Consider the following 19,518-nt stretch of genomic DNA (forward strand, 5'->3'; position numbering starts at 1 on the left):
TAATTAAAAAATAAAAGAAAATAATAGAAATATATTTTTGATCAAAATTAGAAATAGTGAACAAAAACATCAGCAATAAATATGATAAGCAATATAATTTATTTTATCTAAGTAGTAAATTTCTGTTAGTTTATTATTAGCACGATTACTGCATCATAACTATGATAAAAAGAAATGTAAGGAATATACGCATAACTTGGATTTAAACTGTAAAATACAGATTTTATCGTTATAGAAATGATAGTAAATTATTTGTACTTTAACTCTTTTGTCAGATTTCTTCGATGGCATTTTTTTTTTTTTTACGAAAAAAAAGAAAAACCTTTTAAAAACAAGCTAAGCAACACAGAATTTTAAAATAACACCTATACAGTTTCTACTTTAAAAACAAATTTGTTATAATATATTACTGAAAATCCTTAAGTAAGCATTTCATCTTTTGTAGAAATAACAAGTAGTAATCCAGTTATATAGAGAGAGGGTCAAAAAATTCAAATTTCGAAAATAAACCCCTATAAATTTTTTTAAAAAAAGCTTTTCTATTTTTTCTTTGTATAGAAAGTGATGAGGTCTCATTAGTTGCTAGGCGACAAGATAAGATATATTTTAGAACTATAACGTTTAAATAGACAGTTTCTAATGAAAGAAAACATTAAACTGCTGCATAATAAATACCCAAAATTCGTGGCCATGGTGGCGATGAATTTTAATTGATTTAAAAAAAATGCCGACAAATCCTAGACAGAAAGGGTAATCGTAAACAATAGAGATGAGTAGAGAAAAACGTCAGCTGCTTCTTATGAATGCCGTAAAAAGAAAATACGCTTATTCATAGAAAGTGTGTTTTATAAATTCACCACTAGGTAACGCTTAAATAAAACTTTCGTGTGTGAGATGTTACTTTACCACTTACACCGTTGTAGGTTGTAGAGTCTCGCAGTGGACTGATCGTTAAGACGCTGCTCCGAGCAGATCAAGCATCTCTGGCTACGGTCAGTGTGCGGGTGGGTGACCACTTGGATCAGCCTGCGTAGGGACCAAGGGTGCGCGGTATTGGTCCTCGTTAAACTGTTCTACCGTAAGCTGCTGGACTTCGCTTGCAGGATGTCAGGCTACCGAAGCGGGGGTGCCATCCCCTCTGCAGCGGATCAAAACAGCGATGGCATGTCTTCGGATCATCCTCAGGGATGTTTCCAAAACAGTCGCCAATAGCCCATTGGGCAGCTCTAGTGTGATGTAAATGAACTACCACCACCACCGGCCTGAATAAAGTAATTAAATTTAACTCCAAATACTTTGTGGCGTAACTACCACTACGAAAATTAAACATCAATTCACTGGTATATAAGATATGCTAACTTGATTCAATCACGAGGTACCTTTTGATAGATGAAAGATAGCATGGTCGATAACTTCAGCCCTACATTGGTGACCTCCGGACGTGATTTGAACACGCAGTAACGTTAACTTTGATCTTGTAACGCCTACTTTGTCGGATGATCTACATTGAATAGTTTACATGCTACGTGTGATTGCGACATAATCAACCTCCTCACGCTTTGCTACTCAGTCTCGTATCGATTAAACACAACGACTGCCTGCATACACTCGACTGCTAATGGCAACACAGGAGCGACTACGACTGTAAAGTTAATACGCCTCTTACATTCAGCACTCAAAAACCCGGTGACCTTAATTACAGCACTCCCGGTCTTTCACAAGTACAGCAACTAGTCCATCGAATTCTATCCCTGATAAAATTCTGATGGGGGAGTATTGTGGCGTAACTACCACTACGAAAATTAAACATCAATTCACTGGTATATAAGACATGCTAACTTGATTCAATTACGAGGTACCTTTTGATAGATGAAGGTTGGCATGGGCGATACAACTTTTGACTAGCAGATTTAAACATTGCATTTTAAATTTAAAAACTTTGATGTAAAGAATTCTTAATACTTATTGTTTGATTTTACTGGGAAAATAATAATTTTCCAATCTCTAGAAACAATTATTAGATACGAATACTCATAAATTAACATGAATAATTGTATACATAAACAAATTTAACTTTTTTTTTCTTCGAAAAAAGGAAAGAAACGAATTGATAGCAAATTTATCGTAATGCTACGATGTAGATCTTTTAAAATCTTTAGTCTTCCAAACGGGCTGGAAACTCTTCCCCCGCATCTTTTTCACCTGTAGAAAATGTTCAAGGATAGCGGGCAAAGAAACGACAAATTCTTAACATTATTCCCCACCACTGTTTATCCTGCCTGTCACTCCCATATAGACAAGTCCCGCAGTGGACTGATCGTTAAGACACGGTTCCCAGCAGATCACTGAAGTCAAGCATCACTGGCTGCGGTCAGTGTGCGGGTGGGTGACCACTTGGATCAGTCTGCGTAGGGACCGAGGGTGTGCGGTATTGGTCCTCGTTAAACTATGCTACCGTAAAGTGCTCGACTTCGCGTGCAGGTCGTTGGGCTACCGAAGCAGGGGTGCCATCCCCTCTGCTGAGGATCAAAATTGTGATGGCATGTCTTCGAATCATCCTCAGGGATGTTTCCCAGACCGTCGCCAATAGCCCATTGTGAAGCTCTAGTGCGACGTAAATGAACGACAACAACAACCATATAGACAAAACATATTCTAGAACGATGGGGGGGGGGATATTTAGGGAATTTTTTTGCTCGTGAGAAAGGGACAAACATGCTAAATGTTATAAACCGGAAGTAACGATTAAGCAATTACGATTAAAACGATGATAATATCAGCCAATGAAACAGCTGTATTTAATTAAAAGGTCTGGTAGCCAAGCAAGAAATACTCTTTAAACATGCCATAAATATTTTCTGCGGTTATATTGTTTAATTATTTTCACATTCATTTCACTGTGATCCTTAGAGACCGAAACTATTTGGTCTTGAAGAAAATAATAAAGAAGTGTTCCTTTTATTTAAATCATGTAGATTAATTAGAAGCTACCCCACACCATTTAAATAAGTAAATAAAAATGAAATTCTTGTCAATAGATCGGTTAGAGATTGGAATTCTACTTTATGTTCGCTAAATAGCGATATTCGAACAAGTATTTTAGTGATTCTTTATTCAGTACGGGTAGTTCAATGTTATAAATTTATCAATATTTTTTATCAAAGTTAACTGACCAAAATGTGTTTATTATCATTCTAGTATTTACGTAAAAGTTTAAGTGTACTTATTAAGTTGCTTTTAATCGTATCAATATTTTTAAAAAAATTGTGTTTTAAAAAGTGTAACTCTTTTGCATTTAATGTATAGATTTCGACTGAATAATTGTAATTATATCCGCTATTATATAATCGTTGTAATAATATTGTAATGATGCTCGTATTATTGAGCTAAGACTATCGTTTGTCTGTAAGACATTATTTATTTGTTTTGGTCTTTTTATTTTTTTTGTGAACTACCAAGATTATTAAAATTTATAAGCATAAAAATTTACTAAGAAATCTTATCAACAGTTGATTTTTGTTAAGATTTTATGTAATGACAATTATGCAAGAGTAAAATTTTTCCTTTTTTTTATTGGTTTGCCCATTTTATTTCATCTAAAATTCAGCTTTATTTTTGAAGTAAAAATAATAATTTGGAATTTACTCTTTTGTAAACTTTAAGGAGATATTTCCGTATTGTGATCTGTCGCTCCAACTACAATCACCAAGGTGCCAAATAGATTTAAAACTTGCAAATTTAAAAAAAAAACAAAACATGTAGATGTTTGCCTGGGGGTGGCTACGAGTTATACCTTTAGAATTAGTACCTTTTTGTGATTTTTTTTTTAGTTTCTCGTGGGCCACTGCCCGAGAGAAACTAAAGACTTGGCAATTACTCTGCCACATATCGCGATACGGAAATCTCTCCAACTTTAAAGTTTTATGACTGCAATGATTCATTAATAAAAAAAACTATCTAAACAGAAAAAAATATGTTTAGTTAAAAAAGGTGTACACTTTAATGCAATAAAATGGAAAAGATTATGAAGAATTTTTATTTCTAGTAATTTTAAACTTAAAGTTTCTTATTTACTTTTTTTTTAATAAGAAGGGATGATTACATAAACAACAATTATTAGAATCAGTAATATAGAGGAGGGGGTGTTCATTATTTGCTGCCTCACATTTAACGAGAAATACCAAAGCCACCCGCTAAGGATTCACATCTTCGATAACTTTTTCTTTTATTTCAAATAGTTTTGTGAACTTTTATTTTTGTAAATATATATTTAAATATATTGAACTTTAAATGGAATAAAATTGAATATTTATGTTTATATATAATGCATGCATTTTATAAAAACTGTCACTTTTTGTTTTCTATTGCAATTATACATGCTTATTTCAGAAAGAAAAAAAATTGTACTCTAAAAGGTGGGATTATAATTGTTCCCATTATTGAAAAATTAGTTAATACAACACTGACATCTCTTATTTTTTTCTCTACCATTAGAATATCTTTGAAGCAACTTTCTAACAACAAAGTTTTTTTAATCTTTTGTTATAATATGCAGGGTATCTTCATACCTGGAAAGTCATGAATTTCGGTATTGAACAAAATTAGTCATGAAATGTCATGATTTTAACTATTTTTTAAAGAAAGTCATGGACTTAGGGTGCCGAAAAATCTAATTTTGAAAATGGAATATCCATTTAGTAAATTTATATCAAAATATTGTATATCCTCCCCTCAATTTCATGGTGTTCCAAATATCTGAATTTGTAACAAAATCCCCATTCACAGTCATATTTTATTAAAATATAAAATGTTTTTATCAATTTCTTTAAAAAATTATGTTCTTTCAAAAAATGAAAGAGAAAACATCATTTCTGGAGCGAATTATCTTATGAACTTCTGTGATTTCTGAATTTTTGTTATTATTATTATTATTTTTTTATCAATTTCAAATTCTAGCTGAAGACAGTCATTGACGAATTTTTTTAATTCTCAAATGAGAACAGAAAAATCAGGAGTATTTCTTTCCTTTCCGATCAGCAAGAAAAGTATCTTTAATAAATAATTCTGCAGAAAAAAGGAAAAAAAACTATTTGCTTTTGTATTTTTTTCAGTTATTTTATTGCTTCAACCCTTACTTTACTCTGTTTTTTAAATTTAAAATCTATAAATATGAAGGTACAGAGTATAACAGTTTTGGTTATATCTATCATTTAAATTAATGTTATTATAATACTTTTTAAATTTATTGCTGTGTTTTTGTCGGGGAAAATAGTAACTTTGTTAAGTCATGAAAAATTCTTGGAATTAGTCATGAAAAGTCATTAATTTGAAAATCAAAAATTTAGCAGATACCCTGCATATGTTTTCATTATTTAAAACATATTTATTAAATAAAAGAGTTTTGTTTTTAACCTTTTCTCTGTTGGCATTGCATCTCATATTTTGAACGTTTTTGTGCCTGTGATTATTTTTATATTTCTGAATATTGCTAACAGATGGCAAAACTAGTCCCACTTTCTTCAAAATTTTCACTGTAAGATTTCTAGCCTTGAATTGAAATCAAAATCACTATATTTCACTTTCATTAGTTTTACTATTTTACTGTTATTTCGTTAGTTTACTGTTATTTCGTTAGTTTACTGTTATTTCATTAGTTTATTGTTATTTCACTTTCATTAGTTTTACCATTGCATATCAAAATCATTATGATGTATGAGGTTTGAAAATTATTTTGGTTGGAAAATTATTGAGGTTAAGTTGGAAAATTAGTTTCCAAAATTTTTTTTTACCTAATTTTAATAATTATTTTATGCAGATATTCATCTTAACCACCTTTAAGCAATAGAGTTAATAAATATATTACCACAGTGTATTTTTTTAAGATAAAACTTGGGTACAGTGCAAGGAAGCTGGAAAATTATTTTCCAAAAAATTTTTTTACCTAATTTTAATAATTATTTTATGTAGATATTTATCTTAAAAACCTTACAGCAATAGAGTTAATAAATATACAGTCCCTGTCCAAATTATTAGACGCACTATAAGATTTTATGTAAAGTCTTAATCATCAGGTGATACTATACAGCTTTATTGTTTTTTTGTGACTGAAACCGGTTTGCACTTGTTTACATTAGTGTATTAATTGGTTAAATTAGACGATATATAATGTAAATTTGACGATAGGATTCATTAGACAATATATTATATAAATATAGAATATTTATTATATCAAGCATTATATTAGTATATTATAGTAATTAGATCAAATTATTAGACACACTGTAGTTTTTTAATAATGACATGATTTTCACTAGTTTATGCAGTACTTTTATATTTAAACATACATGTAATGGGTTTTTATTCGGGAGTTTTATTATATACTTCCTATTTGTATTTATTTTTAACATATTGCATTACAATGTTAACCGATTGATACAGGAGCGTAAACAAATGCAAACCGGTTTCATCTGAGTGAAAACAATACAGCTGTATAGTATCACCTGATAATTATAATTTTACATAGAATCTTATAGTGCGTCTAATAATATGGCCTGGACTGCATTTTCACAGTTAATTTTTTTAAGATAAAACTTGGGTGCAGTGCAAGGAAATCAGTGGACAGGACTTCACATATTTCACTATCCAATCACATATTTCATTATCCTATAGGTCAAGCAAAAAACTGCTTGCTGACAAAAATATTTTTAATTTAGGATAGAGCAAGTATTAATTTTCATCAATAATAAAGAATGCTTTTTTGGGTCGGAAATTGGGAAAAAGAAATCCCTCAGAGAAAGGGTTAAACAGTTATTTCCTTTTTAACAGAAGCTGGATTCTAAAAGAAAAGTTGTATTTAATATGTAACATCTGATCGTTAATATTTAACTCTATTTACTTTACATTATTATTATTTAACACTATACTTATAAAAACTTAAATATTTTGATCTGAATTTAATATACAACACTGCCTGCAATTATGTTATTTGAATATTTACATTAGTACTTAAGTAGGAATTTTTAGGTTCGTCACAGTTTTTTAATGCAGGTTTTTGATATGGCAATTTTATTCACGATTTATACGAAATGTTAAAAACTGTCAAATGTTAAACATTGGCCTATTTCATTAATTTACATTTAAGCTATTGTTTATTATTTTAAGCATCTGATAGGATAGGGGTGCACAGCCTGCGGCCCGCGAGAGCTTCTAAACACAAAAAATTTTTTTTTTAAAAATGGCAATTTTTAATCGCACTTTTAAGTCATCACGTTTTGACACAATCAATTTTAGCAGATTATTTAGTAAATGTACGTTTAACTCGCTTTCTTTAAGCCGATTTTATCGTAAATATAAATGATTTTTTTTAACAGTTATTTCTGCTTTTCTACGTGATTTCGAAAATCCCGAATTTTTATTGCGACGCGAGTTTCAGATCGCAAATTTAAATAATCACTTTTTGTGCACTTTATTTGTGACGATTTAATCTTAAATCTAAGTGATTTTTTATCTTTTTTTTTTGAAATTCTTTCTTTTTTTTCAAAATTTTTTTTCGGCAGTTATTGCTATACGCTCCCACGTATTATAAAAAATTCCAATTATTCTATTGCGACGTGCAAATTTTAAATCATGCGTTTGACACGCTTTATTCCTGCTGAGTTCAGCATAAATATATTTTTTCCCAATTATTTCTATACTTTAACACATGATTTTGACGATCCCGCTATTTAACTATGATGTTATTACGACACATGGTTGTTAATCGCACAATTAAATAATCACTTTTTGATACGGTATTTCGGTACAGTTTTATCGTAAATCCTAGTTATTTTTCCTTCGTTTTTATTTCCGCAACGAATATGATTTGGTCGAATGTGGTAATGAAATGTGATTTGATCAAAAACCAAATATTCCGCAAAAAAAAGAAAGAAAAAAATCGACTGAACGCCGTACACTTGGGGCCAAATAGCAGAATCTTTTAGCAACATAGTAACACTGAAACTAAAATTTCAATGCTCAGAATAATATTTCCTGGAAAAATGTATTCATATATTAACTCTAAAAAATAAGGCCAATCAAGAACGTTTTTGAAAATGTCAAAAAGCGAAGCAGAGAACATAAAAATCAATGTTAATTTTGGAAAATTTTTTTTAAAGCTGAACATCTCAGTTTTTCAATTACCAGAAAAAGCCAAGAAAAAAGAATTAAGTCAACAAAAATGCTATTAAAAATTACTGCATTATTATGAAAACGTCTAAAAAAGGTGTTTTATTTATTTAAAGAAATTAAAAATTCTTAATTTTTTAAATGAAAATCTTATGCCGAAAATCTCAATTTAAATTTTTCTCATTGCCATAATTTTAGAAGAAAAGAAATTGCTATAAAATCAATTTTATTAGTAACTTTATTTTTAAAAAAAATGCTGAGTCATAATGAAAATGCCTAAAAAAGAAAAGCAGAAAAAAACGAATTTTTCTTAGTTCCTGAAACAAAACTTTAATACTGAAAATCACACTTTTCTATGTTACTGGTTATTTATATTACAGTACAGGGAAAGAGTGATAATAAATTAACAGTATAAGACGTTCTGTTAAAATGCTGGGTTATAATAAAAACAGTAAAAAATGGAGAAGGAAAAATTCTTCTCAATTCTCAAAGTATCGAAAAAATGACAAAATTGACTTGTCTGATTATAATTTTTTTTAAAAAAAAAAAGTAATATCTATAAAAATTCAAAAATAAAAAAAACTTAGAAAAATACATTTCTAAAATATATTCTGCCGAATATTTGACTGATCATTCAACCAACTGAATTTTTCATAGAAGGACCAAATACTCGTTACATCCCTCCCTAATTTAAATGCAATGTTATTGCAACTTGAGAAATTCATAAAATGGCGGAAAACATGAATTTTTAAACTGCTCACTGTTTGTAGTTTAGATTTTAATTTTTTGTTGCTTAAGTGATCTTTTTCAATAAAAAAAAGGAAAATGTTTACGATATAAAAAAATTAATAAAATGAAATAATAAAGTACATTACAAAATAAGCATTGAATTTTATTTTGAACTATCACAGTTTTGCTTTTATTTTAGGTTCTTGTTTAAAACCTTTAAATTTTCTTCAATTAAAATATTTAATTTGAATTTATATTACTTAATTATGACTGAACTTTTTCCTGCTTTCATTCTGTGGGCATTGCAGTTTTTTTTATTTATTAGAATTTAATTCTAAAATGAATTTTCATATTGCGTGATATGATTAAAAAAAAAACATTTATTTTCTTCAATGTTTATTTATTTTGATAAATCTATTGTTCATATGATAAAAATAGCAAGTTTGTTTATTTTTGAATGAATTCTAATAATGGAACACTACTAAGTTATTGATATTACTAATCTTATTGATAAAAAGAAATGGAATGCTAATGTTTAAATAAACATTACTACATTTGTCATTAACATGTCTAAATACATGTGTGGCCCTTCGTTAGACAACCTGCTGTGCAAGTGGCTTTTCACTCAAAAAGGTTGTGGACCCCTTTGATAGGATATCATTAATATAATTCTTGGCTAAAAAGGGTTTTATTTTTTGTTTATTCCTTACTAAATTTTTTAAAAAAAATATCTTGATCATTGTTATTTTAACTTTGAGTTAAATCAATGATTTTATTTTTCTTTTCAGTTAATCTGGTGCTATTGATTGTTGATATCTGAGACTAGGATTTTGATAACATTTGCATTTTTGAACTCTTTTGATAAGATATTTTTTGGAATTTTATATTATCTTTTTTTTTTTTCATTTTAGGACATTTTTTAAGTAATAGGAATGTTTGTTATCATTTTTGAAATTCTAGGAAATTTTTTTTATTTTAGGGCACTTTTTGAGATTCTAGGAATTTTTATTTTATTTTAGGGCACTTTTAAAAATTTTTCTAAGTATAATGGCATTTGTGTAGATCTTACAGCTGTCCACTTTTTATCTGAGTTTTACTATTTAATATATTACAACTTGAGTTTTACATAATTTTATTTACACTTGAAAACCGAATAATTTTAAATTGTATTAATTTTATGAAGACATTTTTGTGATGTTATGCTTGAGAAATCCAAACTGTGCTGATGATTATTATTTTGAAACTCTGAACAAAATTTACACTGTGAAACCTCACTACAACAATATTTTCGGGTCAAAATAAATATATTGTTGTAGAGGGATATATATTGTTATATCGAGAGCCGACATATTTTAGAGACACAATAAGATTTTTAATTTTTATGTTACATATGTTTTAACTATAAATGTATATATTAATTTGCAGATAGGTTAATTATGGTTAAACATTAAAAATAATTGAAATAAAATAAGATCGCAGACATACCTGAAAACCGTTTTTATGAAATCCGATATTTTTGTTTGTTTATTTATCATTCTGACAGTTAAGTTAACCAACAAAGTATGCAACAAGTTCAAAATACGAAAATGATTTTCATTTGTGAATTTTGCTCCACCATCCCCATCTACGGAAAAATTTCTCTTTCCGGTGTTAATGTGATGCTTGTGATTATTTGTGACTCATGATCAGCATTTAACATGAAGGAAATGAAATCAGATAGGAATGTTACATCTGTGACTTCTTAAGAAATAGGGGAGGTAATTCTAAGAACGGAAGCTTTTGGGGTGGTCAGCAGTGGGTCTTTTCATGTCAGAAAAAAATGACAAACTATGATAAGATAAGATTTTTTATATTATTTGAAAACCAGTAATAAATGGAGAAAATAAGGTTGAAATTTGGAAAAAAAATCATTTTACAGTGGCTTATTGCTTCAGAGAATATCATAATATTGAGAGGAGAATACCATTAATTCATATGAAAATTCGTCGGGACCACGAAACATTATCGTAATCGAGGGAGTTTTATGTTTCCAAAATCCGGACTCTAATGATTTCAATCCTTGTAATAAAGGCTAACTTATTCCAATTTTGTAGCATTATGGAAAATGGGCATAATGCTGCTGCTAGTTCCTCAACTAGACATCACAAACGGATGCCCTCCTTTGTGGACCTTCTACCAGACTTTAAAGGGGCAGATTCAATATCAACACAATGTTCAGAAATTATGGATCACTTCAGCTTGGAGGTAGCTCAACTGATTGCTTCAAAAACTGTTGTTAAAGTGAGTTCTTTTGTTATTGTCTCATTAAAATACTCAAAAAGAATTTATAAATTTGTTTTTAAAAAAACTCATTTCTCTATGCTAAACCCTGTGGCAGAATTTTTTCGGACTTACTAGTACTAATAATATTTTTCTGCAAGATACTTTTAATAATAACAAATATGCATGTTACTAATTTAAAGTAACCAAAGCGTCAACTTAAAAACAAGAAACTTTTAAGATAAATTTTTTTTTAATTCAAATTCGTAATATTTTTTTATTCTAATATTATGGGCGATATTTTCGCGTTTTGTAGGAGAAAAGCACACTAATTATTTCTTTTTTCGCATTTTGTAAATCATCATTACATTAAAAAAAGCAAACATGAAATCCGTATCAGTTACTACCGAAAAAAGATTGACGGTGAAATCACGCGAATCGGACGCTAAATGTGTGTTTTCATTTCGAGATTCAGCTGTTGTAATAAATAGTATCGTATTAAAAATATAGGATTTTAAAACCTATGTGGAAATTAAAAGTAATAACTGCAAATAAAAAATAGAACGAAACTTTCTGTTGAAGAAAACCAAATTTTTTACTACATTATTCTTTATTATATTTTTCATTATTCTCAAATGCGAATAGAAATGTCACAAGCATTTTTTTTCCTACTCAGATGCACAAAAAAGGCATCTTTTGAATATAGTTTTGAAAAACGTAAAATTTTTCGAAAATTTCTGCAGAAAAAGAAACTGAAATTTTTTACTTCTCAAAGAAAAAGTCTTTCTGCAAGAACTCCATATTGTTGCCCTGTCGCCACGATTCTGCCATGGGGTTGCTAAACTATGAAGAATTCGCAATTTCCTGATAATAACTAATTGATATTTTGAGGTATTTTTGTTTCATTTTATTGATGAAAATATTTTTTTTATGGAACTTAATCATCACATTTTAATATTTTTAAAAGTTTACTAAGCTATTTTCATAATTTTGAAAAAATTTTGATTTGATTATTATTTATTATTAATTATTTTTAAAATATATTTCTGTTCTTGCACTAAAAGCTATTGAAGAATTTTATATTTGTCGTTAGACGCGTTATGCTGTATTGATTGTGTTCTGTGCAGAAAATCGACTTTTTCTCATTTAAAAAAGGTCATTTTAAAATAGAGCACATAATATCCATTTCCCAGATGGCCATCGTCGACCGAATATTTAAAGTAGAGGAGTAAGTCAAGAGTGAGTCTTGTGAAATGGCCAGTTTTGGCTACTGTCTTGTCATCCTTCAAATCAAACGACTAGCGGCTGGGATAGCCTATTTGTTGGGGCACTGGGCCCATGTCCAATAGTTTGTGGGTTCGATACCTGCCGGTCGAAGACTCCCCGTGTAGTATGTGGAGGCTGATGCACAATAAATATGTCAAGTTGCAAAGTCCTCTATGTTCCCATAACAAATCAATACCTCTGGGGGTACTGATCCAGGAGTTTCCTTGTCTTCTGTATTGGTTCAAAAATTACACGGCTACAGAGTTGAACATTGGTAGTCGTAAGCCCAAAATTGGATCGGCTGTTCAACGACGGATATAAAAAAAATTATCAGACTACTAGAGTCGCAATGGCTCTGGGGAGAGAGCCTTAGCCTTCCAATGAGGTGAACCAGGTTGAATCGAATCCGCATCCGGCTTGCTCCGACCACAGTGTTGACGTGAAATATCCTCAGTGGTAGACGGATCATGGGTTAGAGTCCCTTTGCCATCAGGCTAACCGTGGGAGGTTCTCATGGTCTTCCTCTCCATGTAATGGAAATGTGGGATAGTTCCATCAAAAAGTCCTCCACAAAGGCAAATTTCTCCCAGTACTTGATCTAGGAATTCCCTTGTCTTCTGGATTGGGTTCAAAATGACAAGGCTATGGAGTTGAACAGTAGTAGTCATAAACCCGAAAAATTGGGTCGACTGTTCAACAACGGTTATAAAATAAAATAAAATCAAGCTACTAACCATATTTTTCATAAAAATTCGAGAATACAGTACTCAAAATTTGCTAGAGTGATTTTCACAGTATTACAAGTAAATGGACCCTCGTAACATATTTTGATCTTGACTAATGGTATTTTGATGCCAAAATGTCGAGGTGTACAATACAAACTTGAAGTGTTAAAAATATGGGGGCATTCTTAAAGTTTTTCTTATTTTAATAACTTTTAATGATATATGAATGATATAGAATCATTAAAACTTTATGGCAACCTTACTTTAAATAAATATTATTATTTTTTGCAATCAATTTTCCTACATCTTTTTTTGGTTTTTGTCATCAATTTAATATTTAAAAAAATTGTTCAATGTATTTTTTCGAGAAAATTGAGTTAAAATTTATAACCTGGCCTTTAGAACTGCTTTAAAATGACTCTATTTAAGATGTCTAATTCTAATAATATGCATTTTCAAACTTGAAACAAATGAATGATTTCAGGAAATTGAGGAATTGAGCCATCAGATCTGTAAATATCACTCATTAGCTCTTACAATTGGTACAAATATTGATGGTTCCTCTCTGCGACAAGAGCTTTTGGAGAGACAGCAGAAAGCCTGTGATAAAGTAATCTCTACCACCAGTCAGCTGTCAAATGCATTTAGGAGGTTTGTCCTTCCTTATCTAAAACAATTTTCACAAAATTCTATGTGAGATAAAATTAATTTGCACTTTCAACAATGTTCAAAAATTAAAGCTATATCTGCGCAACTTGAAAGTCCTGAATTTCGGTATTGAGCAAAATTTGTCATAAAGTTCATGATTTTAACTACATTTTTGAAAATAAAATTATTGAAAGTCATGGATTTAAGTCTAATCTAATTTTTAAAATGGAATTTACCCCCTCCCCCCAATTTCATGGTGTTTCGAATATCTGAATTTGTAACAAAATCCCCACTCACAGTCATATTTGATTAAAATATAAAATGTTTTTATCATGTTCTTTAAAAATTATGGTTTTCTTTCAAAAAATGAAGGAAAAAACATCATTTCTAGAGCGAATTGTCTTTTAAACTTCTGTCATTTCAGAATTTTTATTGTTTTTTTATTATTTTTTATTTTAATTATTTAAAATTCTAGCTGAAACAAGCCTGTCATTGGCGAATTTTTTTTATTTCGAAATGAGAACAGAAAAGTCAGGAGTATTTCTTTGCTTGTCGATGAACAAGAAAAGTATCTTTACAATATAATTCTGCAGAAAAAACAAAAAGAAATTATTTGCTTTTGAATTTCTTTTTTACCTATTTTATTGATTCAACTCTTTCATTACTTTGTTTTTTAGATTTAAAATCTATAAATATGAAGATGCAGAGTAAAACAGTTTTGTCTATACCTATCATTTCAATTAATGTTATTATAATGCTTTTTTAAATTTATTGTTGTGTTTTTTTCGGAGAGAATAGTAACTTAGTTAAATCATGAAAAATTCTTCAAATTAGTCATGGAAAGTCATGAATTTGAAAATCTAAAATATAGCAGATACCCTGCCTATGTGATTTTGCCTCTTTTCTATTAGTATATAAATTTATATTCATTAGCAAAAAATAAAGAATTTTAATTCAGGCTTCCAACAATGTTCAAAAATTAAATCTATGTTATTGAGCAGACAATTAATTCCTCTTTTCTATTAATATATACATTTATATGGATTAAGAAGAAATAAAGAATTTTAATTCAAGCTTCCAACAATGTTCAAAAATTAAATCTATGTTATTGAGCAGACAATTAATTCCTCTTTTTCTATTAATATATACCAGGGGTGGCGAACCTTTATACACCAACGTGCCATTTTCTCTAAAAAATTGCTTAATGAGGTCATAGACGTGCCGTCAAATAATTTTGACTTCGTGATTATTGGGAAAATAATAATACTAAATACTATCAACTCAAAACTCATTATTTACATTGAAAAAAAAACATTTTGCAATGTCTCAGTTATACACGTAATTCAGCTTAAAGTCACAGTGTGACTTCTGTTGTTGCAGATTAGATGACCAATAACTTATATTAGGTTATAAGATGTTAGTTTAAGCAGGACTGTTGATTTTTTTTTGCTAGTTATTTATTGTTAGCTTGTTTTTTGCTAGTTATTTATTGTTAGTTTGTTTTTTATGGTTATTAATTGTGTTTTTAGTATTAATTTGTAATTTTTTTATCAATAATTGTTTATTATTTTGTTTGTTTTTGTGAATTTTAATTTCATTGCTAGGTATGCTTCATAGCGTAATAACATTTATGTAATAACAATTCATAAGTGTAACAACAATTGTGATCGGTGGAGTGTTCAAAATATTGTGTCGCGTGCCATAAATGGCACGCGTGCCATTGTTTCGCCATCCCTGATATATACATTTATAAGGATTAACAAAAAATAAAGAATTTTAATTCAAGCTTCCAACAGTGTTCAAAAATTAAAACTATGTTATTGAGCAGACAATCAATTTCCCTTTTCTTATTATATGCGTTTATATGGATTAATAAAAAATAAAGAATTTTAAATCGAGAAAAGAATTATATCTGAAATCAAGATTTCTAATTAGAACTGATGCCTCGAGAAAAAAATTGACTTAAATAACCCACTCGGGGCTCACGAGGATTGAGGGTGCATGATCGAGAAATAATACACTGTATGATAAGTTTGCACAACTCACACCTGCCAACTCTTGATATGCGGCCCGCCCTAGTACCTAAACGTAATAAAGAAATTTTTTCTTTGGAAAAAATTTTTTAATTTTGAATTGCGCAGTAAGTTTTTTAACGCGCCAAATCTAAATCAATGTAATTGGTGGTTATCACTACAAATTTCCTAAGTTTTAGAAATCCCAATATTTTTAATATGACAAAATTATGATGTGTGAATTTCAAATTTTAGTAATCCCTTTTGAAGGTTTTTTTTTTAAAGTCCATTTCATAGTTAATTTAAGAAACTTTTCGATCACGTTTTCGGAGGTTATTGTCGGATTTATACATGTTTCTTGATTTCCTGGTCTTTATAATACAATATTATAATGACTTTTGAATAGCGTAAATAGTAATCGCCTTTGATGTGCTTTATTTCGATCAATTTTATCATAAATCCAAGTTATTTTTATATTGTTTTTGAATTACTATGTATTTCCACTCGGTTTTAAAACCCCGATATATTTAATTTGTAATAGTATGATACTCGATTTCTGCATTTATATGTGCGTTTTATTTTGTGCCAATTGCATCACAAATCTAAGAAATTCTTTCTTCACCATTCTTTCAACAATTATTGCTACAGGGTGTTGAAAATCCTGATAATTTTTGAATCAAGTCCAGTGTTGACATGTGTCACATTTCTTGATGAGGTGCAATATGCATATATATGTAAGTGTGTGTATATATATATACATAATATATATACAGGGTGCGTAGCATTTTTGAAAAGTGCTTAAAGGTGCTTATTTTCGACTTTTGTTTTTTAAAAGCCCTTAAAGGTGCTTTTTTCATTGGATGTTTTTAAAAAGTGCTCAACTTTCCCTCTTCCAAAATGAGATTGTTTTCTTTAGCATATCAAATTTTGCCTCGAATTACGCAAGAAGCGTGATTTTCACATTGTTCTATTCAACGTTTTCATAATTCATTCAACCACAATCTATTTCAACATGCCATCGGTCCGTAGCGTCTGAAAGCTCCAATCATTTTATGTAATACGTACTTGCGGGTTCAAATATTGAGCTGGATTCGGTGGGAAGGATTCGTGCATTCTCATGAACAGTTCTGCTGCATTTTGCAAGAGAGATGATCTTTTTAAATAATAGTGAAATTAATTATTTATAATTTGGAATAAAATGTTTTTTACATAATTGTGTAAAGTAATTATAAATTTAAAAAATTTAATGATTCACTCAATATTGAATGTATTTAAAATAGTGCATAAATTGTATTTATGGTGGCTAATATAATCATGAAAAAAATTCTCTGCCAGAAACTAGTTATTTTTATTATGATCATGTAAATTTAAAAACTATTTTGCATTTTCTTAACATATATATATATAACTGAAGAACTTTCAACAATATGAAGGTAAAAAAATTATTAGTGCACATATCCTAATTATAATACTTTAAAAAGTGCTTAAAAAGTACTTAAAAGGTGCTTATTTTTTGTTACAAAATTTGGCTATGCACCCTGGTATATATATATTTATATATATATATATGTAGTGCCAGTTCTTATCTGTAGTGCCAGTTCCGATCTATAGTGCCAGTTCCTGTGCTGTAAGCTGATCTAGCTAGAATTCCAACCAGATTATGTAAGCTGCAAGTTAGACCCCATGCGAAATTCCCTAAGACAAGAGAGCGCGTTGTGGAACGAACTGAATAGGAGACGCTGATGGATTCCAGAGAGGAGTAGCAATGATAATTTTCTTTTAACTTCACAAAGACGAACTCATTTATTTATTTTGGTGTTATTTATGTGTTTGTTTATCGTCCATTTTTATGTAAATTTAGCGTTTAATATATGTTTTGTTAAAGTACAGTGTCACTCATTTTCAAAGATGACCACTCATGCTGTCCCCCCCATATATATATATATATATATATATACATAATATACATACATTAGTGTTCCAGTAACATAAAAATTATACTTTGGATTTCATATTCTTACAATTTTAAAATCAGAGTTTTAATAAATAATACCTCACATCGATACTTTTATTAAAGCGCTGATAACATTCTGATGATAAATGCTTCTTGCATACAATTTTTTCTTGCTCAAATTTCAGTTATTTTTTTTAATTATTTAAAAAGTGTTTTTGCTCATAACATTTCTATTTCAGCTTGTTTGGTTTTTTACTTTAACTCATCCCTGTTGTATAAATTAATATAGTTTCATAAAAATTAGAGAAAAAAATTTTAAAAAAGAATCCATGATTTTTCAAACAAACTTCACTAAAATGAGATGAAACTTTGTTTCAAGAGTTAATAATCAGGGCTTGTAGAAACTTTTTCATTTTGTGTGGCTGTTTGCTAATTGCATTTTTTTGGATGTAGGGTAGACATTATACCAAAGAAAGAAATCAGTGATCTGGAGCGTGCTTGCAGGATACTAGTAGCCTGCATACACACCTTAGATCGAGAATTAAGAAGAACCATGAATCTCTACCATCTTTTTCCTTTGGTGCCAGATCTAGGTGAAGATGCAATTTGTACTCTCTTAATTATTATTGCTAATGTAAATCAAGGAGATTTTATTCTAGTGTACAGTTCTCAGTATAACATCCTGAATAACTTATGATTTAACACTAAACATTCCAACTCTATATCCATTTCTACCATAGCCGATCAAATGACCGGACTTTATGTTAATAAGGAACTTTACGTTATAAAGTTTATGTTATTAAGGAAATAAACTGAAAAAACGGTATAATTAAACAAAATTGTATATTGCTAATGTTTATGTATTACAAACAATTATGTATTGGAAACAATTTTAATTTATTGCTCAAAGCATTTTTTACATATACAGGGTGTTTCCATTGTACATTTTCCGCAAACATATTTATTCTAATCATTATTAATTCTTATATTATTGTAATTCATATTATTTCTTCTACGAACTTGTGCTGTCTTATTGTTTCGACATTTTTCTGGATAAAAACTAACAGTTAGTCAGAAATGAAGTAAAGTTATCCAAATAAAATATAAGCTACTTACCAAAACATTTAGTTTTTGTCACACGGTTTTGCCACAAAACATTTACTTTTTCTGACACAAAAATGCCAATCTAAAATTTTAGGTACTTTCTTGAGATCTGAATTCACAGTTTTTCTGATTGAACTAACTACGTAACAGTCTTTTCAGAAATGTGCAACTCATTGAATGCTATACGTCAGGGGTGGCGAACCTTTATACACCAACGTGCCATTTTTTCTAAAAAATTGTTTAATGAGGTCATAGACGTGCCGTCAAATAATTTTGACTCCGTAATTATTGGGAAAATAATAATACTAAATACTATCAACTATAAACTCTTTATTTACATTGAAAATAAATACATTCTGCCATGTCTCAGTTGCATGCGTAAAGTAACATCAGTGTGACTTCTATTATTGCAGATTAGATGACAAATAACTTATATTAGGTTGTAAAATTTTAGTTTAAGCTGGACTGTAAATTTTTTTTACTAGTTATTTATTGTTAGCTTGTTTTTTATGGTTATTAATTGTTTTTTTTAGCATTAATTGTTAATTTTTTTATTAATAATTGTTTATTATTTTGTTTTGCTTTTGTGAATTTTAATTTAATTGTTACATATGCTTCATAGTGTAATATCATTTGTGTAATAACAATTCATAGTGTA

At 29.3% G+C, this 19,518-nt stretch overlaps 2 protein-coding genes across 8 annotated transcripts in view; one reads left to right on the plus strand and one right to left on the minus strand.

Annotated features, from left to right (window-relative positions):
- Nucleotides 1–833, minus strand: part of GCS2alpha (glucosidase 2 subunit alpha) — a 58,614-nt gene extending 57,781 nt beyond the window's left edge. Inside the window, exon 1 of one of the 4 annotated variants that reach the window (XM_071184708.2) lies at nt 676–833. In XM_071184708.2, the coding sequence (XP_071040809.2) occupies nt 676–692 (17 nt within the window). In that variant the 5' untranslated portion in view covers nt 693–833. Of the gene's footprint in view, nt 1–410 lie in introns of all 4 variants that reach the window. The other 3 variants (XM_043053545.3, XM_043053544.3, XM_043053546.3) reach the window with 3 other exon arrangements.
- A 1,978-nt stretch (nt 834–2,811) lies between these two features.
- LOC107445328 (uncharacterized) overlaps nt 2,812–19,518 on the plus strand; it is a 48,290-nt gene continuing 31,583 nt past the window's right edge. The window contains exons 1-4 of one of the 4 annotated variants that reach the window (XM_016059689.4): nt 2,812–3,117; nt 10,986–11,172; nt 13,627–13,793; nt 18,210–18,349. In XM_016059689.4, the coding sequence (XP_015915175.1) occupies nt 10,990–11,172; nt 13,627–13,793; nt 18,210–18,349 (490 nt within the window). In that variant the 5' untranslated portion in view covers nt 2,812–3,117; nt 10,986–10,989. Of the gene's footprint in view, nt 3,118–3,272; nt 3,406–10,985; nt 11,173–13,626; nt 13,794–18,209; nt 18,350–19,518 lie in introns of those variants that run through there. The other 3 variants (XM_016059691.4, XM_016059690.4, XM_016059692.5) reach the window with 3 other exon arrangements.

Source organism: Parasteatoda tepidariorum, chromosome 10, assembly GCF_982258835.1.
Source record: "Parasteatoda tepidariorum strain Cologne lab strain chromosome 10, Ptep-v5.0, whole genome shotgun sequence".
Classification (NCBI taxonomy): Eukaryota; Metazoa; Arthropoda; class Arachnida; order Araneae; family Theridiidae; genus Parasteatoda; species Parasteatoda tepidariorum.